At 45.8% G+C, this 26,413-nt stretch overlaps 1 protein-coding gene across 1 annotated transcript in view; it reads left to right on the top strand.

Annotated features, from left to right (window-relative positions):
- LOC144826363 (embryonic protein UVS.2-like) overlaps positions 1-26,413 on the top strand; it is a 99,155-nt gene that overhangs the window by 63,345 nt on the left and 9,397 nt on the right. The window contains exon 11 of the mRNA XM_078684690.1: positions 872-990. Within this exon, the coding sequence (XP_078540816.1) occupies positions 872-990 (119 nt within the window). The remainder of the gene's footprint in view (positions 1-871; positions 991-26,413) is intronic.

A 26,413-nucleotide genomic window follows, 5' to 3' on the forward strand; every position in this document is an offset into this window, starting at 1 on the left:
GTCCGCTTTCAGAAAGTAGACAGAGGACTCTGAGGCCTCTGACAGCAATAGTACAGTGCTTGGTGTCAGGCCTCTTTCAAATACAGGAGGGAGGTCACAACGGGCATCCTGTAGCAGTGTTACAGTCCTGATTGTCAGGGCACTTTCAGGCAGGTGAGGGAGGTCACAAATGCCTTGTACTGCAATGGTATGGCCCTTGGTGTCAGGCCGCTCTCAGACAGGGGAGGGAGGAAGCAAAGGCCTCTTGTAGGGACCCAGTGAGCTGTGCTCCTAGGTTATCTGGGCATGTTTGCATATGGTTTCTCAGAATCAATATAGGTCTCACCATGGAATACAAGATGTCATGGGTCAAGTACACTGACATAATCCCCTTGAGTCTGGGGAAGGAGCAGGGGGTGGTACATAGATTATCAGTATTTTATTTCCGTTTTCTCTGCCTGTGCAATCTTGGCCACCGATGATCAAGGTTTGGCAAGATCACACTGTGCACAAAATATATGGTAACACATATGATTAGTGATGTGGCAACAATATCTGATAGTGAGTATCCTCTATAGGCAGAACTTCTCCCTGGGCATGAACTCTATTATTTACCATCCTGACAGTAAATTTGACCTTTCTGAATGGGATCCCATGTCATGTCTTCAATTTCTTGACATATACCACTATTTTTAGGGATATGTGAGCTGAGGCACAAACAGCATGCCGGGGGCATCAGGCAGAACCCTACTCCTGGCTCCTGTTTGACACAGTTGTTAAGGGGCTGAATATGAGATGGTGTTCTGTGGTTTGTGCGAGTGGACATTTTGCACTCATGACCAGTACTCTATGCTGCAGAGAACTAAGATGATTTTATTCTTCTGTTTGACAGTAAAATGTGGTGGAACATTCACCAGCTCTGCTGGCACCGTTTCATCCCCCTACTTCCCCAACATTTACAATTCCAACATGGACTGCGGTTTCTACATCATGGCTCCAGCTGGATACAAGGTGAGTGCTGGAGCTACCCAATGTCACTCTATTACTGAGAATAAGAGCCTGGTAGGCCCTGGAATCATGAAGAACCATTCAGATTGTCTGCATCATGATATTCCAGAAAAGGAACAACAGAGCGCAGTTTAATACAAGCATAGGTAAATGCATTAGGTTTCAAATATTGGATTAATAATATGCTTTTTTATTGTAAGTTGTAGCTTGCTTATTAGTAGTACACTATAACTTACAGAAAGCCTGTTAAAGTGTTATGCCTTGTTTATATACAAAAAGGCAATATATTGCGGTGTTACTAGTGGTATTATTAAGTGAGGAGATTAGGTAAATGGTGGAGGACAAACATATAAAAACTTACCTGATAATTAGATATTAAATTGGTGCAGCTATGGAGAGAATAAATAAAGCTGAATGGAAATCCATACAAGTACTGCATATGCACTATTTTTGCAAATCCTAAACAACAAGATTACAAAGACTAGATGACAAGCTGTTGTTTGGATATTGTTCATTGCTAAGATAAACACATGAAAATTAACATAACATTTTTAAATAAGAATTTGAGCCATTGTGCAATATAAGTGAAAGAAACACACTGAAAGTGAGATTTTTGTTACATTGAGATGGACACTTTTTTTTATTGCAGATTCATATTATGAAGTTTTGTTTTTTTCATGTTGCACTGCACATTTTTTTTTATTATTGAAAATATACTTAAACATGAACATAAACTCTGAAACAATAATGAGCATATAGTACATTTTCCCACTTATATTGTCATTGGCATTGTGTTACATATGGTTTACAATGTTTCTATATTTAAACAGTACACTGTGACATTTTCAATTATTGTGCTATATACATAGTTTGTATTCTGTAGCAAATCCTGTATGTTTTTTCAAGGCATTTGTTATAATAGATCCTGGTGCCACTACAGCTGCTGTACCATTGAAATCAGGACCCTAGTCCCCGCTAGATAACTGCACTTAGCCTGTTTTAAGAATGTGCAGTTAGTGCTCTTATATTATATAACAAAGAAGAGTTAAAGAAGCACGTTTTAAATGCGTGCAACCAGGGGAATATAAGTATTGGTAAGTAGTAAACGCTGTGCAGCCTTAACACAAGAAAAAAGTTTCTCGACGTTTGGGTCCAGTGCCACTGCACGTGCTGCGGCATTGAAATCTTGACCCTAGTGCCTGCAAGATAATAGCATTTGTGACTGCCTGTTTAGTAGTAGTAAAATATAGCACTTGTGGGTGTTTAGAGGTGTTATGACAACTTTTGGCCCCAGTGCCACAACACCTGCAGCACCATTTCAATCATGATCCTATAGCCTACAAGGTAACTGATCTTGTGGCTGTGGGCTAGTAATAAAATATAGCAACAATAGGTGCTTCGTGGGGTCCCTAGGGCTTTTTGTCTCATTGCCTCTGCACCTGCTGCACTATTTAAATCAAGCTGCCTTTAACTGTAAGGTAACTGCAACTGTGACTGGCTGTTTAATAGTAAAATATAGCAATATTGGGTGTTTAGAAGAGTGTGACAACTTTTCGGCCTGGTACCACTCCATCTGCTGCACCATTCAAATAATGACCCTGTTGCCTGCAAGATAACTGCGCTTGTGACTGAATGTGTAGTAGAAAAATATAGCAATGATAGATGTTTAGAGGGGTTCCTGGAGTTTTGGGCCTCGGTGTAACTGCATCTGCTGCACCATTGAAATCAAGCCCATTTTAACTGAAAGGTAACTGCACTTGTGACTGCCTGTTTAGTAGTTAAATATAGCAATATTTGGTGTTTAGAAGAGTTATGACAACTTTGAGTCCCAGTGCCATTGTACCTGCTGCATCATGTAAATCATTACCCTATTACCTGCAAGGTAAATTCACTTCTGTCTGCCTGTTTAGTAGTAAAATATAGCAATCTGTAGTGTTTAGAGGAGTTATGGCAATTTTTGTCCCACGGTGCCACTGCACCTACTTTACCATTGTAATCATGACCCTAGTGCTTCCTAGATAACTGCACTTGTTACTGTCTGTTTAGTAGTAAACGGTAGAAATAATATGTGTTTGGTGGGGTCCCGGGAGCTTTTCGACCCAGTATCACTGCACCTGCTGCACCATTTAAATCATGTCTCTTGTGCCTGCAAATAACTTTTGGCCCCGGTGCCACTGCACTTGCTGCACCATTTCAATAATGACCCACTTGCCTGCAAGGTAACTGCACTTGTGACTGCCTGTTTAGTAAACAAATAGCAATATTAGGTGTTGAGAGGGGTTGCCTGGAGCTTTTGATCTCCGTGTCATTGCACCTGCTGCACCATTTAAATCAAGCCCCTTTTAACTGCAAGGTAACTACAATCGTTACTGCCTGTTTAGTGTTAAAATATAGCAATTTCTAGAGTTTAGAGGGGTTCCTTGAGCCCCAGGCCCCGGTGCCACTGCACCTGATGCATCATTGAAATCTTGACTCCGGTGCCTGCAAGGAAACTGTTCTTGTGACTGCCTTTTTAGTAGTTACATTTAACAACATTTGGTGTTTAGAGGAGTTCTGACAATGTTTGAGCCTGGTAACACTGCACCTGCTGCGCATTTCAAAACATGACCATATTGCCTACAAGATAACAGCACTTGTGACTGCCTGTTTAGTACTAAAATATGGCACTATTTGGTGTATAGAGTGGTTCCTAGAGCCTTTTGCCCCGGTGTAACTGCATCTGCTGCACCATTAAATTCATGACCCTAGTGTCTGCAAGGCAATTGCACCTGTGAGTGTCTTTTTTAGTAGTTAAAGACAGCAATTTTTGGTGCTTAGAGAAGTTCTGGCAACTTTTGGGCCCGGTGCCACTGCACCTGCTGCACTGTTCACATCATGACCATAGTACCTGCAAGATAATCAGCTCCATACCTTAGAATGAAGGAGGCTGGTATCTCTGTCTCGGACCCGATTTCCCAACACCCCGCAAGGGGAGTCAGAAACACTGGAGCTGGATTCTCGGCAGAGGAGGACAGCTTCTTGTCAGTGCGTCAGCTGGAGAGTCGGCTTCCTTCGGCACTTGCTGTAGCGAGCTGCGTCGGTAAAGTAGGTAGTTGAACTGCACCGAACCACACCATGCTTTGCCATAGCATGTGAAGGTATATTGATACCTTGAAGGTGTTTAGGAATGCCAGCTTTGACGTAAACTCGGGCATATGAACGTCATGGATGAACCCCTAAGGAATAGTTGTTCATGCACAATAATGAGCTTTTTGGAGAAATCAAAATACTGCTATCTCTTCACTAAGCATGAAGTTTAACCACTGCCTGCTCTTAGGTGATTTTAACATCCACATGGATATGGCAGAAGCTGCCGATACGGTTAAGCTTCTGGATGTTACTAATCCTCTGGGTCTCACTCCCTATCTTGCCACCCCCACTCACAATAAAGGTCACACTCTGGACCAAATCGATTCCACTACTCCCATTTCCGTTGCCACGCCTATAGCCGTGCTGTGGTCTGACCACTATTTAGTGAAGTTCGACATTTTTCGTGTGACCAGATCGACAAATAGTGGTTTTAGTCGTCAGGCCATAGCCCCTCGCGCTTTTCACCGCGTATCGTCTGATATGCTGGCTCAGTCTTTGACTCTACATCCTTGCCAGCCTACAGGTGACTTAGAGGCTGATCTTGATCTGTTTCAGACCTGGCTCTCGCAGCGCCTTGATGAGTTGGCACCCCCTTCGTGTGGCCAAAAAACCACTGTTCGTGCCTCAGCCCCCTGGTTTACGCCTGCACTCTATGAAAGTAGAAGGCTTTGTAAGAAAGCCGAGAGAGCATGGCGCCGTAACTACGATCAATTATCAAAGGAGGCCTATAGGGAGTGCACTAAGATCTATCACAAAGATATTATCCTGGAGAAAAATCTTACTTTGCCAAGAGAATCGAAGCCGCAGCCAACATTAGTAAGGAAATTGTCACCATAGTTAAGGGATTCACGTCCCCTTCATCCTTCACAGCCAAGTGCTCGCCTTTGGACCCTTGGGTGACTCAAATGGCAGATTTTTTTGCCAGTAAAATCAAGAACATTCAGGCGTCCTTTGTGCGATGAGAGCCGGCTCTGGACCCTAACTCCATTTGTCTTTTATCTCCTTTCAATCCTGAGCATTCTTTGCTCACGAATTTCCCGTCTCTCGCCTCATTGGATCTCTTATCCAAATTAAAATTGGGCTCACCGATGGGTCCTTGTCCTACCAAGTTTCTTGTTATTGTTATTAACCCTATTATTAATCTGGTGTTAAATCAATCCCTCAATACCAGCTTCGTCCCTCATGCCTGGAAACAGGCCCTCATCCTGCCGCTCCTAAAAAAAAACAATTTGGACCCCAGCATTCACGCAAATTACAGGCCAATTTCACTTCTCCCGGCCTTTGTTAAGGTCGTGGAAAAACATGTTCACTCCTCCCTCTCGAATTTTTTGGAGTCGCATGACATTCTCCATCATACTCAGTCTGGCTTTCGCTCAAACATGAGCACGGAAACAGCGTTGCTGGAGGTCACGGAATCCATCAAGGAGGTTTTGGATGTGGGAGGAAAGGCGATGTTGGTGTTGCTGGATTTATCGGCGGCTTTCGATACCGTCCCCCACAGCCATCTTCTCCTTAAACTCTATGATATTGGTTTGAGAGGGACGGCTTTTAGTTGGTTTGAGTCTTTTCTATCAGACTGCCAACAAACAATCTGGGCCCCTCCGTACTCAGCCTTAGTGCCTCCATTGGAGGTGGGAGTTCCTCAGGGGTCGATCCTAAGCCCCACCCTTTTTAATATTTACATGTCCCCTTTGGTAGCGTTGGTTGAGTCCTATGGTGCCCTGATTGTATCGTATGCTGACGATACACATCTTCTTTTCACATGTGAAGAGAATGCTGACTTTAATGGTGAGAATATCAAGAACTGTCTGGGGGCCGTTTTTTCCTGGTTTCAAGTGAATCATTTGAAGTGCAATTCTGATAAATCAGAGGTTGTCTTTTTTGGCTGCCCACCGGACCCTGCTGGAAGTCATGGTGGCCGGCGGATATGTTCCCCCCCCTCCGCCGTCACTCCAATGGCAAAGAACCTGGGAGTGAAAGTGGACAATGGGCTCACTTTCAAAGCGCAGATCCTGGGTTTAGTGGGGCAGTGTTTCGGCCTCCTAAAAATGTTGAGGAAATGTCTTCCCTTGCTTTCGTTTGCCCACAGGAGGACCACGGGTCCAGGCTCTAATAGGTTCCAGGCTAGATTATGCCAACGTGCTATACCTGGGACTTCCAGAGTATTTTCTTTCACGCCTTCAATAGGTTCAAAACTCTGCTGCTCGAGCGATCTTCGGCCTTAGCCATAGGTCTAAAACTGCTGCCTTACTTAAATCACTTCACTGGTTGTCAGTTCGAAAACGCATTTCTTTTAAGACCCTTACCATGGCATTTAAAGCCCTCCATGGTACTGGCGCCCGCTATCTTAGAAAGAGAATAGGTTTTTACCTCCCTTCCAGAGCATTACGCTCTGCTTTGCTGGCACTGGCTACGGTTCCGGCGATTAGGCGAGCTCGCATTGGGGGTCGCTCTTTCAAACGTCTGGCCCCCCAACTGTGGAACAAACTGCCTCTGTCTCTTCGGAAGATAGACGGCCTCCTTGACTTTAGGAAAGAGCTTAAAACATGGCTGTTCGGACAATAATTTCATTGATCTCTCTGCTTCTGTTCTCCAGGTCTGATAGCGCCGGGACACTCTGCTCGAGTAGCTGAGCGCTTTAAAAAACTCCCCTTAACATAACATAACATAACATAACATATCCAGGCTAGGGGACGTCCCTTCTGCTTAAGAGTCTGGTTTTCCAAGAAATCATTGTGACGTTGATGAACGGATGGAAGTAGCCATGCCTGTATTTGGGTAGCATGGGCTATGCCTAAATAAGGGCTTGATTTCTATGCCTAAGGGTAATGCGAATTGTACCTATATAAGGGCATGAATCGGGAAAATTCATTCAGAACCTAAAACGCCACACAACACTAGTGCTTTTGGCACCTGCTGCACCATTGAAATCATAATACTAGTGCCTTCAAGGTAACTGCTCTTGTGACTGCCTGTTTAATAGTTAAATAAAGAATAATTAGGTGTTTAGAGTGGTGCCAAGAGCTTTTGGTCCTTGTGCCACAGTACCTGCTGCACCATTGAAACCATGACCCTAATGCATGCTAGATAACTGCACTTATGCTGCCTGTTCAGTGGTACAATTTAGCAATAATCTGTATTTAGTACGGTACCTAGAGCTTTTGGCCCTGGCGTCACTGCACCTGCATCACCATTCACAGCATGACCCTACTGCCTGAAAGATAACTGCATTTGTGACTGCCTGCTTAATAGTAAAACATAGCAATATTTGGTGTTTAGAGTATTTATGACAACTTTTGGCCCAGGTGCCACTGCACCTGCTCAACCCTTTCAATAATGGCCCTGTTGCCTGCAAGGTAACTGCACTGCTGACTGCCTGTTTAGTAGTAAAATATAGCATTATTATGTATTTAGTTGTGTGCCTAGAGCTTTTGGACTCGGTGTCACTGTACCAGCTGCACCATTGTAATCATGACCATAGTGCCTGTTAGGTAACTGCACTTGTGACTGTCTATTTAGTAGTAATATGTATTAAAAGCTGTGTTTAGTGGGGTCTCTAGAGCTTTTGGCCCCAGTGTCACTGCACCTGCCACACCATTTATAATAAGCCCCTTTTACCTGCAAGCAAGCTGCAGTTGTAGATGCCTGTTTGGTTTAAAAATAACAATATTAGGTGTTTAGAGGGAAACATAACAAAATGTAAACAGTAAAGGATATGCAGCGCTAACCAAAAGAAAAAAATATTTTTCCGTAACCACCAACGCGGATGGGAAAGAGTAGTTAGGCCACAGAAAACTGTTAAGAGAGACACCAAAGGAGAACAGGCTACAACCAAAAGAAACAAATAAAAGTAAATTGGCAAGCATATGGACCAATTAAAAAGTGTAGGTGGGATGTCTGTCCCTTTTAAGATATATTAAAAACATGGGACAACCACCCAAGATGGTGGTTGCATAATCTTTGTGCTCCCGGACCTAGGCCCCAATATCCTACTTTTATCCTACACCTACCTGCAGCATCAGGCTCTTACTCAGCCCTGGAGCAGTGCCTTGCTGTGAATTATCATACGCGGCCGGTGTTTGGTGACTGAAATACAACCGGAGCACTGAAAACTTCTATACCTCACTGCGCTGACAACATGGCGGGCAGAGAGGAGCGGCCTTAGCAGAGGACACCTGAGTGAACTCGGAGGTTGCCGTAGATGGGCTATCCAGGCGGTCTCCAGCACTCATCAACTCCGCAATCAGCTATACCCAATATCAGGGCCGCAACTGGGCAAGACATGAGTGGATTGCCAACGAGCATTTCTGCTGCTGCAAGTTGGCCTGGTGTGGTCCCTTTACCACTCCACGTGGTTGGCAGACCTGGTCTGGGCTCTGTATGGGGTGTGCTGCTTTGTGAACAGACCCTTTCTGGACAGCACTAAGCGTGCGGGACCAACAAGAGCACCCAAATCATTGACTGTAGAGCTTTGCCTGGCCCATCAGCACCATCTCGTCTCTCGGACTAATGGTGAAAAATGTGTAGTGCGCTACTCAACGGACTACACCTAGATCCCCCTCCTTGTTACACACCCTTGGCTGCCACATCACAGGATCTCCCATATGCCTTTGCCCATTACCAACAACTATGCTCACACAGGGGTGACTGTGGGCAGCACTGGGCCCCCACAACGTTGTAACTTGGGATCCTAAATTATACACAACCATGACCTTACATGCATTGTTTATGTTTATGTTTACGTAATTTGTATTGCGCGACAAATACCCTAAGGTGTCTCGGCGCATTTAAGAACTTCATGGGACAAGAGCGGGCTGGTGGAATCATTGATCAAAAAGCCAGGTTTTCAAGGATCTGCGGAAGGCAATGAGAGTGGGACAGGTTTTGATGGATATGGGCAAAGAGTTCCAAAGTCTGGGAGTTGCCACCAGAAAACGTCTGTCTCCCCAAGTGGAGGTTCTGGTGCGAGGGACTGGTAGTAGGAAGGTAGAAGCTGATCGCAGTGATCTTTTAGGGGCATAGATCCGAAATGCGTTCCTAAGGAAACGAGGCCCCGTCTCATGTATGGCTTTATAGGCGATGCAAAGTGCCTTAAACTTGATCCGGCTCCTGACTCGTAGCCAATGGAGATGGCGTATGGCCAAAGAGGTTGAGTGGTGTTTAGGGATACCGAGCAGGACTCTGGCTGCCGCGTTTTGAATAGACTGCAGTTTATTTCGGATTTGCTCTTGTGAATTGAGAAAGAGTGCGTTACTGTAATCCATTTTGGAAAAGACCAGGGTGGTAATCAGTGTTTTTCCTGCTGAGGCTGGCAGGTATGGAAGCAGCTTTTTAATTTTCCTCAGCATGTAAAAAGAGGATGAGACCACTGTATTCACATGGTGTTTAAAAGACAACTTGTCGTCAAACATGACTCCCAAGTTTCTGACCTTGGCCACAGGAACTGGCGGAGGCCCCATTTGCTTCGGCCACCAAATGGGAGACCAGTCTGGAGAAAGGTCATAACCTCGGTTTTATCTGAATTTAATTTCAAGCAGTTCCTCGACATCAAGGAGCAGATGGCTAACATCCCCTCCTGGAATCTCGAGGCAACTACTGGTCCATCCCTGTGTACGGCCAGCACCAACTGGGTGTCATCTGCGTAGGTGGTTAGAGACAACCCGTGTGCTTTTATGACCCTCGCCAAGTCCGCCACATATATGTTAAATAGTGTAGGGCTTAACGAGGAGCCCTGGGGCGCCCCGCAGGGTAAGGTGAAGAAGGGTGAGTAAAACTCCTTCAAACTAACCTCCTGCGTACGGTTGGCCAAGAAGGATGTAAGAAGGTCTTTGGCCAAATGGTTGACCCCCAAGGATGCGACACGGTTGATCAAGATGGAGTGATCGACCGTGTCGAAGGCGGCGGACAGATATAAAAGTATATGGACCGCCGCCCCACCTTGGTCTAAGATGTCCCTAATTTCATCGGAGGCCTTTATCAGGGCGGTTTCTGTGCCGTGGCCCTTCATGAACCCAAATTGAGTGTCATCCTGGAGTTGGTGCATGTCGATGAACTCTGAAAGCTGCTGGTTCATAAGAGATTCAAAGATTTTAGCTGGGAAGGGAAGACAAGCAATGGGTCTGTAGTTGGCTGACTCACCGGGGTCAAGAGAGGTTTTTTTTGCAGTGGTATAATAACTGCTTTTTTCCATATTTCCGGGTAGATCCCTGTTTGAAAAATGGAATTACAAATGTCCATCAGGGGAGGCGTGATAACCTCCGTGATGGAATTAGATATGGAAGGTGGACATGGGCCTAGGGGGGAGCCTGACCTAATGGATGTGGTGAGTTTACTGATTTGTTGTGCTGAGGCCGCGTGGAAAAAGGAGAAAGTTGGTCTTAGAGAAGGAGAAGGGGGGTGTGAATAAGAAATTTCAGGACATTTAGGTGGGGAGAAGGTGGAGTATATATTGGTGACCTTGGTTGCGAAAAAAGTGGCTACAGAATTGCAAAGATCTTGAGATGCCTCAATGGGAGGACCTGTGGGGGGATTGGCGAGGGAGTTAACAACTTGAAACAGCTTCTTGGCTGAGTTCTGAGCAGACTCAATTTGTGATGAAAAGTAGGCACTCTTGTGTATAATGATTGATCTTTTGTATATCGCTAAGGCATTTTTGTAAGTTAGCTTGTCAATGGGGCTGTAGTATTTGCGCCAATGTCTCTCCAGGTTCCTACAGTGCTGTCTGTGAAGTCTGAGGTCTTCGGTGAACCATGGTGCGGATGGCACTGCACGATTAGGAAAAATGCATTTGGTCGGACTAACTGATTAACCGCCTCCTGAATCCAGTTCTGGTACCTATTGGACCCTAAACTTGGGTCGGAGGCGACCTCGTAGGGGGAATTGGTAAGGGTAGTGGAAAGGAGTGAGATATCCAGGTTCTTCCAGACTCTGATGTTCTTGGGAACGTGGGTTTTGTCCTGAGAAGGGTTGGGATTATGAGCTGGCAAGGAAAAAATAACTGCGAAGTGGTCCGACCATGCTAGAGGGAGAACAGTGAGCAGGGAGATGTCCTGGTTGTTGGTGAACAAGCCATCGAGCGTGTGTCCTGCTTGATGAGCGGGGCCAGTGACTAGTTGTTGTAGTCCAACTGACTGCAAATCGGTGATTAAATGGATAGTGTATTTGTCACCTGTGGCTTCTAAATGAAAATTAAAATCTCCCACAATGGTATAATCAAGGGGTTCTAATAATAGCTCTGTGAATTGGTCTAAAAAGGAGAGAAAACGTGTGCGTGGACCGGGGGGACGATATAGCAGGATGCCTTTAAAGGCTTGGTTGTGGTTAAGGGAGATAGAATAAGCAAAAGCCTCACAGTCAGAGCGATGAAAAGGTTCTATTTTAGCAGGATATATGGCTTTATAAATGATAGCTAGGCCGTCGCCCTTACCCAAAGCTCTGTCAAGTCTTGCCACACAGAAACCATCAGGGGTGGCAGCACAAAAGTCGGGACCAGAGGCCGCATCCCCCCATGATTCTGTGATGAAGAGAATATCAAGTTCCTGGTTAAAAATGCACTCCCTAATTTCCAAATGGTGTTTAGGAAGGGAGTGGACATTGATCAGTGCCATGCGATACGGGGGCCTAAAATCCTGGGTCTTGGCAGAGGGACTGTTATGTTATGTTATGTTAATTTTTATTTCTATAGCGCACGCCTACTCCAATGGAGTGTCCCGGCGCTTTTCACTAGGCGGCTCATAACCAAGAGAACATAACACAGTTAAAAACAGGGGGACGGAAAGACAGACATACAGCGACAGAAAATTAAAGGGTAAAAAGCCATGTTTTGAGGCCCTTTCTGAAAGACATCAAATTGGAGGTACAACGTAAGGCCAAAGGTAGGGTGTTCCAGAGCTGTGAGGCCCAAAGCCTGAAGGAGCGCCCTCCAATTCGGGCTTTCTTTATTCGAGGAATCGCCGCAAGAAACAGAGATTCTGAGCGCAGAGCACGGACTGGACGATAAAAGGCCAACCTGCGCTGGAGATATTTCGCGCCAGAACCAAAAAGTGCTTTATGGGCCAGTGTCAGTGTTTTAAAAATTATCTGTTTCCGGATAGGCAGCCAGTGAAGCGACTGCAGAAGACCAGACACTCTAGTTCTCCTGTGGAGGCCAAAGATGGCGCGTGCAGCAGAGTTCTGCACCACTTGTAGCCTTTGCACAAGATATTCTGGAAGGCCGAGATAGAGGACGTTGGAATAGTCCAATCTGGAGCCAATTAAGGCCTGCACCATGATCCTCCTGTGTTCTTCCGAGAGCAGGGGAAGAAACTTCCGTAGCATCTTGAGAATGCCAAAGCATGTGCCCGCAAGACCCAGGATCTGAGATCTCATAGTCAGTCCATTGTCGATCTTAATCCCCAGATTTTTAGCCAGCTGGGAAGCATGAGCTGGGGGGAACATATCCATTGGCCACCATGCATGCCATTCAGGGTCCACAGCACAGCCAAAAAACAGTACCTCGGACTTATCTGAATAGCATTTGAGGCTGTTAAGATGAAACCACCTAAAAACAGCCCCCAGGCACTCTTGAATACTCTCTCCGTCAAAATCCTCACCCCTCTTGCTCGTAAAGAGGATCTGGGTATCATCGGCGTAGGAGACGATCTGGGCCCCAAAAAACTCAGCCAGTGCCGCCAAGGGAGTCATAAAGATGTTAAAAAGAGTCGGGCTCAACACAGAGCCCTGCGGAACCCCGACTCCCAAAGGCGGCATCTCAGCAGAGCTAGGAGAGGCCCAGACCGTTTGCCGACGGCCCGCTAGAAAGGACGAAAACCAGCCGAGTACCGTCCCCCTCAGACCGATGTCATAAAGCCTGGCGAGGAGCCCCTCATGGGGGACGGTATCAAAGGCCACCGACTGGACTGGTGAATGAAAGGGGAGAATGGATTTTAAAGTTACAGCCCGGGCAGATTTCAGGGGCTGAAGTACAGCAAGTAGGAAGTGGCAATGTCTTACACCACGGATTGGCCTTACCAGTGTTTAGATCCCTTAGATTTCTCGAATAATAGCGCAAAGGGGTGCCAATGGAGTGGATAGTCTTAGGGCCAGAGGGTATGGCCCTAGGCTCAGTACAGGCGCGGACGGACGCAGACAAGCTTGCCTTAGGCGCGCCCGCTGCGCACGTCCACTGCGCGTACGAGGAGGCATCCGGTTTTTTTGCCGGTGGTGGTGAGCAGCTAGACTGCTAACCTCGGCGCAAACCGGAAATGCAGTTACACACTTCCTGGTAGGCGATCTATCCCTCCACACTATCTGAATGATCAGTGGTGGACCGGGGAACACGCCTAACACAGCACAAAGTAAGTTATCAAATCAAAATACATTTGTGACGTAGGCAAAATGAATGTGACTTTTTAAAAACCGCTAGGGGCACTTCTCAATGTGTCTCCGTCGACGATTTAAAAACGAGTTAACACGAGTATTGAATAATTGTGAATAGCGCTAGATAGCTGGGCATTAGTACAATGCTCCGTTCAGCGTGGTGGTGTCCCAGAAAGAATCCACAAACTGAATGATTCAGTGGTTTTTATGCCGGTGGTGGTGAGCAGCTGGACTGCTAACCTCGGCGCAAACCGGAAATGCAGTTACACACTTCCTGGTAGGTGATCTATCCCTCCACACTATCTGAATGATCAGAAGTGGACCGGGGAACACGCCTAACACAGCACAAAGTAAGTATCAAATCAAAATACATTTGTAACATAGGCAAAATGAATGTGACTTTTTAAAAACCGCTAGGGGCACTTCTCAATGCGTCTCAGTCGGCAATTTAAAAACGAGTTAACACGAGTATTGAATAATTGTGAATAGCGCTAGTTAGCTGGGCATTGGTAATCAATGCTCCGTTCAGCGTGGTGGTGTCCCAGAAAGCATTGACTGCGGATCGGGCCAGACCATTCCTCTGCACTAAAGGGTATTGCAAAAACCAAGTGCAATTCCTCTCCTTGCCCTCTGGGTGCTCACCAATCCAATCCTAAAATGATAGCCGTGCCCTAACAGTACCCCCCATGGATACATTGGATGTTATCCTTCAGGATATTCAAGACTCCAGAGCCACTATTGCACAGCAGCTGGGCATAATCACTACAGATATTAGCCTGCTGAAAGGTGACCCCTAGAAGCTATCAGATAGAGTAAAGACTAACTAATTACCGCTAGCCACTCTGCCCCCTAGTAACGAGTACAAAACTTCACAGATTATTCAACTGCGTCAACAGTTGGAACATCTCCAGGAACAAGTGGAGGAGGCCGAAGGGAGGGCTAGCAGAAATAATGTACAGATCATGGGGATCCCTGAAAGAACAGAAGGCCCTTGTGCAACACAATACATTGAAGACTGGCTCCGGAGAGAGATAGCTCCCACTGGTCTCTATAAACTGCTCACATGTCAACAGGGCACATCGAGTTCCCACTAAGAGACCCATCCCTGGTGTGCCACCACGACCTATAGTGGCTGAGATTCTCAACTTTAGAGACCGGGATGTGATGCTACACGTGGCTCATGAAAAATCACCCACCCATTCTCATCGCTGACTCGAGGAACTCCCTGTTCCCAGACTACACAGATGCTGTGAGATGCAAACTCGCATCCTTTCAGGAAATAAAACGGTACCTATGTACACCTAACCTCACAAATGCTCTTTTATTCCCAGCCAAGCTTAAAGTAATCCATGACCAACGTGCCCACTTTTTGAAATATCCAGAAAGGGCATGGGAATGCTTGAAGCAACATTTTCTAGATTCAGCAAGACACAGCCCCAGAGGGTCTGCTCCTCCAAAGTCACAATGTGCACTGGATGGCACGGACCCAACACCGGGGACAGCGTGGGGTAGACGCCCTCCCCAAAACAGGCTTTGGAAGGTCAACTGGCGGCATTCCAATCTGCGTCTGTTCTGAAGGCCCCTTGGCCGCCCGTCAGCTCCAGGATGGTGTGTCGGACTGGGAATTGAACAGCATCATGGCCCTGTTCCCGATGATCACTCCTCAAATGAGTAATGACTTCTTGGGGTAAATGACGTGAGTACTCTCAGTATGCACATGTCCACTCGTGTAGATCTTATAGTGGGATTTATACTTATACTGGTGGAATGGGAAGCTTTTAAGGTGGTAGCGCGTGGTGCCTCAATTGGAGCAGTGGTGGGTGCTAGGCATGAGGTCATTAGAGAAATCAAAAGCTAAATGATACCCCCTGGAAAGGGAGGCGATTGAGAACAATGAGACAGTAGCTGAATTGCAGGAAGCCAGAATCACACACGCTGAGCTGCTAGAATGCCTACGACTGATTGACCAGAGAGCCTACACTCAGAGAACACACACAGAAGCCGACAGGTCGGGTACCCTCCTGGCTCAGTTAATTTGTGCGGAACCGTCTCCTACACCTATCTTACCAATCAACACACCCACGCTGGGACTGATGGTGACACAACTGGAGATCAAAACAGTGTTCTGAGACTATTACACCGCTTTACACACTGCTCTGCCGCCTCCGAACTCTTTAGAAATATCTGAGCTTCTACGCTGAGCAACTCTGTCTAGGGTGCCAATTGCACCGGAATGTGAAGAGCTTGCTGCTCCTATTACGGCAAATGAGATTCGTAGCACCATCAGAGTTGGCCCACTATAAAACGATGGGCTGTGATGGAATCCCGGTGAAATTCTATTCCACCTCTCCCACAAAATTGGTGCAGCAGCTGAAAGAAATTATATAATACATTCATAGATATAGGCACACTGCCCTCCTATACTAGAGAGGCTCTCATAACATCCCTGTTAAAACTCAGTGAATTACCTACGGAATTATCCTCGTGCAGGCCACTATCGTTACTGAATACAGAATATAAAATTATCAATACAATTCTGGCTCGCTGACTGCTCTTGTTACTCTTCCACTTGAAACACGCGGATCAATGTGGCTCTGCTCCCCGATGCAACACCCCCTTGAACATAAGGCACCTGTTTGGAACAATGGATTTGCTTGAGACCACCACCCATATGCCTTTTCCTAGATATCCAACAAGTCTTTGATGTCCTAGGCTGGGGCTACCTGCTTGATGCTTTGGCTCGCTACAGGCTACCACCTGCTTATATCCGGTGGGTGAAACTACTATAGCCATCACCAACGGCAAGAGCCAGAACTTGTTGCTATTATCTCTGACCACTATTGGGTGTCTCGCGGAACACGGCAGGGTTGCTTTCCCCATGGCAGGGTTGCCCTCCCCACTCCTCTTTATATTAGCGGTCGAGAAAATCACACAGCGTATCCGTCAGGTGGCGGACCACAGGGTTACCCCTATAGATCGAGTGGTGCAGTTCGTGTCACTATATGCTGATGAAATGCATCTGTATTTCAAACACCTCCGGGAGGACAAAGTAGAGCTAGCCCAGTAGCTCTTCTTGTACGACCACTTGTCAAGGCTACATATTAATACAGATAAATCTTGTACTTACTCCTTTACTGATACCTTTCCAGAGCCCATATATGGATTCGGTGACACACAACTACAAACAGCACCAAGCACCTTCCGTTACCTTGTGAACGGGTATACCGCGAAATACAAGACCTAATGCAAGGTACCTTCATACGTAAGATTAACGCACTGAGATCTCAAGGGTCCTTTTGGGGCATATTACCCCTGTCGCTAGTGGGCCACCTGGCTCTGGCGTAAATGGTGATGCTGCCACGCTTGCTGTACCACTTTGTAAATGTACTGATGATAATTTTGGCATGGGTGTTTAAACAGTTGAACAGCATACAGATTGATCTCACCTGGGGGAGGGGACACCACAGTCAGTCCACCTAAACTACAGTTAGCTAAGTCCAGGGGCAACATTGGGGGGCTCCAGACTTTAGCCAAGTCCAGGGGCAGAATGGGGGGGCTCCAGACTTTAGCCAAGTCCAGGGGCAGCATGGGGGCTCCAGACTTTAGCTAAGTCCAGGGTTAGCATGGGGGGGCTCAAGACGTTAGCTAAGCCCAGGGGCAATAAGAACAATTGGGGATCAAGGCTAAGATGCCCGCACCAGTCCTAAAAGTCCCCAGTGTAATTATCCAATGTTACGAAGGTGCAAAATGGCCTAGAACATAATCCCCTATGTCCTACTAGTGAGAGAAGTGAGACAGAACTCCCACCTCCTCAACAAAATATATGCACAGATGGCCCTGCACCCTTCAAATATTTAACACAACGTTTTTGTGAAAATCGTAACACTATTCACATCATTATAAAGTTACAATCTTTTTCCCAAGAAGTTCAGATGACGACTCTTTATTTTAAAAGGAGTTCTTTTATTCAAATTTTGTTACACAACGGATAGCCAACGCGTTTCGTCCATTACCGGACTTCTTCAGGGCTTTTTGACTTCCTTATAGTGCTCAAATTTCAAATCCTTACATGTTACTAAAAGGTCAGTCAATTTTAAAAAGAGTGGCATACATGCTTCAGCGGCGTTTCAGAAGTTTCAAAAGTGTTTTCACAACAGAGAATGTAGATTCGCAAATATCAGCTTCCCGGTTAGCATGTGGTCATCTGGTTTCAAGATGACCACATGCCAACCGGGACGCTGATAAGGATCTGAAATTCGAGCACTATAAGGAAGGGGGCAGCATGGGGGTTCCAGACTTTAGCTAAGTCCAGGGGCAGCATGGGCTCCAGACCTCAAAGGCTGTTGTATAGCCGGACAACTACAGTGTCTATCCTACTGGCTGGCTGGGCATTACCTGTTTAAAATAGGCTACACAGCAGCCCAACTTAGTCAGGGGCGATTCCATAGGCTGATTTGTCCCGATGCCTCAGCTCACTTTTTCTGCGCATAGCCCTAGCATACTGGAAAACAGCACTGAAATATTCCATTACACGGGTACCTTAAGCACCAAAAATCCCACTCTGCGGCTCGCCCACCCACTCAGGCAAATGAACGGCGCACGGACTGACTCCATGGGAACAGGCAGGGGTAGCGACTGTGGGGGTCACTGTTTGTAGATGGGACCCTAATGTCACAATCTGATTTTGTACAGGGTCACAGATTGCCAGAATCTTTGTTTCTGTTGCATGCTATTGTCCTTTGATATGTTCAAAAACATTGGGTGCCAGATGATAAAGAGCCCATCACTTATGAATGACTCCAAGCACTTCATACTATGGGACACAGGAGAGACCTAATCCGATGGCTCTACAGGGGACCACGGGAACACCTCATGACACTTCTCACTCCCCTGAAAGCTAAATGAGAGACTGCCCTGATTAGGGAGCTCACAGATAAGGAGTGTTCCTGGTTACTAGAATACCCCAAGAAAAGCTCATGCAACTCAAGATTTAAATATATCTAATTTTCCATATTACATAGGGCATATTTAACCCCAAACAAAATGTTCCCGACAGCCCCCTTGATGTGCCCCAGGCTGTTGCGCTCCAGAAGCTGATCTTGTATATATGCTTTGGGCTTGCCCTTCTCTGATTGATTAATCGGGTTGGATTTCAGCAGCACTAACAGGCCTGACTGGCCTACATCAGTGGAACACGCTAGAGCACTGTATATTGGGGTTTACTCCGTGGCCCAAAATCTCATAAGTGACACGGCGCTTTAGGGTCCGCTCTTTGCTCTTGGCCAAGAGGCTGCTTACAAAGCGCTGTAAGTCCCCACAAGCTCCTTGGGAAGTTACCTGTCAGGAGGAAGTTTTGCAATGGGGGTTGGCAGAAAATGAGGTTCTGAGGAGGGAAGAATATAGGGGACTTCATAAAAAAACCTATATCATTGGAATGGGACACACCAATGGAAGGTTTGCGGTTTTAGACTTTGGAGGCCTGAAGAGGGGGGTGGCCTGCTGTGACTCTGGTTACTAAACTAGGGGACTTCGCTGCGTGGGAGCAGTGCTTAATTTGAACGTGTGTTTTCCGCTGCTCAGCACCGGCGTTGTATTGGTTTCCGGTGCTCGGCACTGGCACCTAATTGTTAACACCATACTTGGAACAGTCTACCACATAGTGGCGCTGCGTATCTAATTTAGTGATTAGCAGAAAAACGGTTGTTTAGGAATACCTGCCTCCCCAGCGATTCCTTTAGCTGTGGGGACCTGGAATAATCTGAACTGTCACATTTACAAGCCAGAGAGATGGTTAGTAGTGGTTTTGGCAGTGATGACAAGGGGGATGAGTGGTGCAAGCTGCAGTGGCCTCCTGGTCAGAGCCCTGGCACTTAATATTTTACAAATTAAGCACTGCGTGGGAGGCACCACAGCCATTGATTTCTAATTCTGAAAATGGTACATATTACATATAGGGAACTCCTGCCCCAGCCTCACTTCCAGGTTGAACGATTCCTTCTTTTAGACAGCCCTGAACAAGATGTTACAAGGCTGTCTGGCCATGTACCAGCATATATCTATTGGAATGTGTACTACTGCACACACATCTCGGTTATAAATCATTCGTTACATGACACATCACTGTTAACAGTGTGAAATGTTGAATGCTTCTAATACAGACCAATTGGTATGTATACTACCATTGAAATATGTCAATGTATTAGGTGGCTTGATGTGCTGTTTTCTTATTGTAAAACAAAAATGCAATAAGGTTTGTGTTAAAAAAAAAAGATATATTGGGGGCGTGGCTTGGACGCCATGAAGAATGGCGGCGTGATTCTCCGCATCTCCACAGCGACAGTAAAATGGTGAAGCTGGGAGCTGCAGACACGAGGCAATTCCTGACCTGAGAGACGATTCAGGGATCGGAAGGTTTCCTCCGTCCACGGTGTGATTTTGAGCCAGCTCCAGGCACAGAAAAGGTGAAAATAACCCTCATCCGTTACTCCCGCGTGTGAGTGCGGTGAAGGGACGGACTCAAGCGGCGGCCCGAGCAACGCGGCTGCCTGAAGCGGCGGAGCCCTGCATGCCGCAAGCGCCACCAGTGATCGCCGGAGGAGATAAACTGGTCCGAAACGGAGCCCAGTGAGTACTCCTCTGCACAAAATTAAAGCGGCAATGAGCTTTTGACATCGGTAACTGGCGCGAAGAAAGAGCATTCAAAATGGCGGAGGAACTGAAATAGTTCGTGTATGCATAACGTTTGTGGCGGGCACTTCTGTTAATATCCTGTTACTATCCCACATTGCTAGTGATCACTGTAACAGGCAAAGGTCACTGCAACGGGCAACTGCTATAGCATAACAATTTCCAAGCTCCAAGCACCGAATACTCTCTAATTGATCTAATGAGAGCTAATAGTATCGCTACACCGCAACACAAGCCTCTGAATTAAAATCAAAGTGGTTGCACCGGCAAACATTGGCATTGAATAGAAGTCTTGGGGCCACACACCGACTTTATCGACTCCTACGAAAATCCACACGCAGCAGTTTCACTGCTATAGTTTGATTTCCAAAACCCACCAGAGCCTCTTAACGAGCGCAGCACACACAAAATGGCGGGCGGCAGCACACTTTCAGAGCCAAATAAGATCAGAATGGGTCCTCTGACTTGATTTTCGGCAATGTAACTGCATTTCAGTGTAAAAACGCGCAATAAAGGTGCATTAAGGTGTGAAGCAAAGTGCATTAATGTGTGAAGCAAACTGTGAGCTGGCAAAGGTTAGAGGGGATTCATGAAGGTTTCTTCAATGTGTGCTGCTACCTGAAAATCAATCATTATAATGCCTGAGATCACTGCTGTGGTATGGATGTAGTGCTGCAGTGCTGGGCCTGAGATAACTGTGAGGCAATTATCGTGGTGCTGTGATCCTGGCCTTAGAAATGGTGCAAGGACAAAAATGGTCTATATCAAGGCGAAAGACATGTGAATGCCATATTAACAACGTTTAACGGAATGCCATGGTGCTCCCGTGGGCTTGACGCTGAGTGGGTAAAACAGCCACCTACTGTGATCTGCTAATTTAAACGTAAAGAAAGTGCATCTACTGGGAGGACGTACTTTTGGTTTGTGGGGCAATCAATCAATCAGCTTAACACAGAGTTTGATCAAACTTGAGGAAGATCTCCCCTTATCTCACTGCCTATAAGATAGAAACATGGGGGATAAGGAAAACGCTAAGGTTTTTAAGCGCCAAAAGTCTGACTCACCAACTCCGATATCGCCATTCAAGGGCAAAAAAGACTTCAGTAAAGCTATGGAGGTTATCCTGAGCAGACTGGAGGAAGTGAAAGATTTGGCCAAGTCCACCAAAGAAGAGGTGGTGGCTGTTAGGCAGGACATCAAAGACATTAACTCCAGATTGTCTGAGACTGAGACTAGGATCAGTAGGTTGGAGGACTCTGAGACCAAGAATTGCGGTGCTCTCAAAAACCATACCCTAACCTCCGACCACTTTTCAAGGAAAATAGCGGAATTGGAAGATAGAAATCGGAGAGGAAATCTAAGAATTTTTGGCATACCAGAAAATGCAGAAGAGTCTCTCGGATCATGTATTGCCTTTCTAGAACAATGGTTCTCACAAGCTACAAGCCTTACTTTCGCCCAACTTCTGGAGTTCGATAGGGCACACAGAGTACCAGGCAGAATAACCCAAAATCAAAAGGGTCCAAGAGCTATCATTTGCAAACCCTTGAGGTTCCAACATGTGGAACAAACTCTTGCGTTTGTGCGTAAACACAACCATTTACTGTGGAAAGGCCAAAAGATCTACATATCTCAGGACTACAGCAAAGAGACTATGGGTATTAGGAAAGCTTTCCTTGCGCTACGACCTCAGCTGAGATCACTGGGTCACCAATATGAGTTTATCGGACAGGCTAAGTTTAAAGTGACTATTCAAGGGGTGTCCCATATTTTCTCAGACCCACAAAACCTCAAACGCTTACTGCATAGCCATGAGGAAGGACTTATGGAGGTTGCTGCAACAGAATTGACAGGGGCATCTGCCACTGGCTACAAGTGAATATCCTTTCTCGGTACCACATAATGCTTTCTCTTACTTACTTTGCAATATCCTCTACAGGCTCAGATATATTATGATGACACAGCGTCACTGAGATGTCATGCCATGTCACTCTCAATAACTGGCGTTTTCCAATTCTAGTATACAATGTCAATTATACTGATACACTATGTTAATTCCAGTTCTATTACACTGCAGATAATGTTGCTCTATTATATTTTGAATCTCTAAGTGCCTATGTAACCCAGGTTCTTATACAGTTCCTAGCAGCAACAGAATCGGGTAACTAAAGTTATAATACATTGAAGATAATAGGGCTCTACTTATACTGTGGGACTATAAGTGCCTATGTACTCCATGTTCCTGTACACTTCCTTTGCATTGACATGTTTTTGCACAGCCTGCATCTAGTGGTGAATTACACGTGGTCAATGACTATGGGAGTAGATGTATGACTGAGTGTATGACTGAGTGACCCAGGTTTTCTAATTGTTTCCCATTTATTGACAAGGATGGTCATGCAGTTCCTAACACATACTAAAGTTGGTTGTGTTGCTGTGGAGGCGGTCTCGCTGTTGTTTCCCGAGTCGCCATGTTCTCTTTCTACAATTGGGGTGGGAAGGGTCGGATGAGGGAGAGGGTGGGGGTTGATGGGAGGGGAGGGGACAAAGGGATGTGTATGGGGTGTTTTCTTCTGTTTCTGAATTTTGTTATTATTTTTGCTCTCACTAGTACCTACGATTACGATTCAAACCGGGTGCTCAAATTATCCAGAGTAAGCATGTCGCTACCTTACCATTCACAGCACATAACATTTAACGTCAGGAATGAACGATCATGTACCAAGACACCCTTACATTTAGGAGAGACATATAGGAGAGACTCAACAAGGGTTACTGATGGTATTAAACATGGTCTTTGCCTTAACTGTGCGCGGGGAAGCTCTAAGGGCAGTAATATGTATGCATTCAGGTTCATCCTCTTTTCTTAGATGTTTTGACGCACAAACATGATGACGTCATCATCCATTGACACGCCCATAGGGATAACGAAAATAGGCAACCTTAAAATACTCTCGCTTAATGTGAAAGGTCTAAATCAACCTGTTAAACGACAGAAAATCCTAGACTACTTACGTAGGCAGAAGGGTGATATTGCTTTGTTGCAGGAGTCGAAATTGGAAACAAAACAATTCTACACACTAAGGAACACATTTTTCACGGAAGTTGTAGGGTCTGAGGCCATTGCAAAGAAAAATGGGGTGGTAACATTAATAGCAAGGAAGGCTAACGTTGACTTAATTTCTTCCACAACGGACTCTAAGGGAAGATGGGTCACGGCCAAACTGCGTAAGGATGATACTGAATTCTACATTACCAATGTCTATGCCCCTAACACATATGATACTATCCCTGATACAGCCGTGCACATTCTTGCGGGTGACTTTAATTTACCGGTTGATCCTACCCTTGACAGGGATTCTAAGTGCCCCTTTCTCAGTAACAAAGCTCACAAAGCTTTCACTAAACTTTGTAGCAGATTTAACATGACAGACTCATAGCGCCTACAAAATCTGGATGGCTGGGATTATACGTTCTACTCTCCTCCACACGACTCATTCTCCCGCATTGACTATTTATTTATCACCAAGAATGCCATAGCCAGAATTGAAGACACAAGTATTGAGCCAAGAGTTATCTCAGATCACTCCTGCATTTCACTCACGGTATCCAACATAAAGCCGTCACTCCGCCAATCGATGTGGCGCCTTAATGAGGAAATTTTAAGTGATGAAAAACATAGGTATACTATTGAAGCCGCAATAAAAGACTATCTATCAGACAACAAAAGGGGTGACACTACTGATTCTATCCGCTGGGAGGCCCTGAAAAGAGGACTCATAATTAAACTGACATCTGCTGTGAACAAAAACTATAACGCTGCCCTAGTGAGGTTAGAGGGCGAAATTTCCAAATTAGAGAATAATTCTTTAAACAATAGGTCCGATAAGATTCTGAAAAAAACTAACTAACCAGAAATACGCTTACAATAAAATAGTAAGTGAGAGGGCGGGAGTTCGGTTAGATAGGAGGAAGCGTTTCAAAGTTTGTGAATCAAATAAGGCCGGGAAGGGCCTGGCGGCCTACCTTAATATTTAAAATACAGAAAAACACAATCAGCTCCTTATTAGACAGCAAGGGAGTGGCCAATTCGGACCCCCTCAAAATTTCAGAATTATTTAAAGAGTTCTATGAGAAATTGTATGACAAGAATCAAAATGTCAAAAAAGAAAAGGTAAAAAATTATTTGGACAGATGCGCCTTACCTACCCTCCCTATGGAAGACCGTGAAACACTTAATGACCCAATATCTGAATCCGAATTCACAGAAGCCATCAAATCGCTTAAATGTGGGAAGGCTCCTGGGCCTGACGGGTTCACTGCTAGATTTTATAAATGCTTCTCATCGACACTGACCTCGCCAATACTGTACATGTTCCGTGAGATTAACGACACAGGTGAAGTGAAAGGGACACTAGCTGAGGCTGTTATAGCAGTTCTACCAAAAGAGGGCAAGGACCCGAAGCTTCCAAAAATTACAGACCCATCTCACTTATCAATCTTGATTGCAAACTTTTGGCTTTGATTCTAGCAAAACGCTTACAAAAAGTGTTACCAAAATTGATCCACCCTTCACAAGCTAGCTTCCTAAAGAATAGATTGTCCAGCGACAATACCAGAATCTTAGCACACGCTCCTAAAAAGGCTAAAATCCTCTCCTCCCCCACTGCGGCGATAAGGCTCGACGTAGAGAAAGCCTTTGATAAAGTAGATTGGACATATCTAGAGGCTGTTCTCCATAAATTTGAGTTAGGTCCGTCCTTCATAAAAATGGTCATGTCCCTCTATTCCTGCCCCTCAGCGAGGGTAAGAGCGGGAGGAGCCTTCTCCTCACCTTTTAACTTACAGCAAGGGACCAGGCAGGGGTGCCCCCTTTCTCCATCCTTTTTCCTGTTAGCCATATAACCCTTCTTGTACTGAATCCGTAACAACGACAACATACCAGGGATCCCCTTTAAAGATTGCGTCATAAAACGTACGGCCTATGCAGATGATGTATTAGTTATGTCAGAAAAAGCAGACGAGGCAATACCAGCCCTGTTGTCAACCATAGAGGAGTTCTCCGGAGTATCCGGTTACTCGTTAAACAAAGACAAAACCGAGGTCAAACTATTGAATCACATAGGTGGTAAGGACATATTGGGAGATTCAGGACTCACTTGGCAGCCAAAATGCTTTAAATATTTGGGACTGGATTTTGATAAAGATCTTATCACGACCCTAAGAACTAATGAAGAACAATTCTTAAAGAAAATAACTAAGCTATTGGAGGGCTGGTCCCCTAAGTTCTTATCATGGTGGGGAAGGGCAGAAACTCTAAAAATGATGGTCACTCCCTTAGTTAACTATTTGGCGAGCATGCTCCCTGTGACATTCTCGGAGGACTTCCTGCATAAAATAGATAAACTGTTCGGTACATTCCTTTGGCAAGGGAAGAAGCCCAGGGTATCAATGAAAAAGCTACAGCTAGCTAAAGAAAAAGGCGGCCTGGGGCTTCCCAACTTTAGGAACTATCAAACAGCATTCTTGTGCAAACAAGGGGCATACTGGTTTAGCGATGACTCATTATATGTTCCATTATGGATAGAAATAGAGAAATCAATCATCGGCAATGCCCCACTCCCCGCATGTTAGGACATGGAACATGGCAAAGAAACAAACAGCGCTGCATCCACGGTAACCGGACTACAATCCCCATACAAAACCCCGGCGGGAACTACGCTACCCATCATGCCGCGCGCGGCGCATGCGCGAGGCTTGCACACGGAAGTGCCGGCATAAAACGGACCGGGATGCAGAGAGACGGCCGTCGGATATTTTGAGTCCGCTTTCCCCTACCCCCAATTCCACAGTTCGAGTGGCATTGTCGGCCACTGCTTAGCATGGTGTCCTCTGTTGGGTGGCTGTCGGGCCCGACAGTCGTGCAGAGGACGGTTGGACGCCCTTATCATCGGCTTCTCCCCACCTTTCTGGCCTTACGGCTTTGCTGTATTCGTGTTCTCCTTTGTGTGATTAAACAAACTAGTGTATCACCACAATATCGCGTTGTTACTGAGTTTCTGGTCCTACGGCTGTACCCACCTCAACCCCGGGGTACTCAGGGGGTTACATAATATCCGACCTTATTAACCTTAATCCACCTCCTGGTTGAGAAAGGAGAATGGCAGCCATGGACGACGTATTGGCCGCATTAATCGACGTACAAACAGAGCTAGCCGTATCCCGTCAGGAAACCGCTGACCTAAAGGCAAGG

The sequence above is a fragment of the Lissotriton helveticus genome, chromosome 3_2, assembly GCF_964261635.1.
Source record: "Lissotriton helveticus chromosome 3_2, aLisHel1.1, whole genome shotgun sequence".
NCBI classification, from domain to species: domain Eukaryota; kingdom Metazoa; phylum Chordata; class Amphibia; order Caudata; family Salamandridae; genus Lissotriton; species Lissotriton helveticus.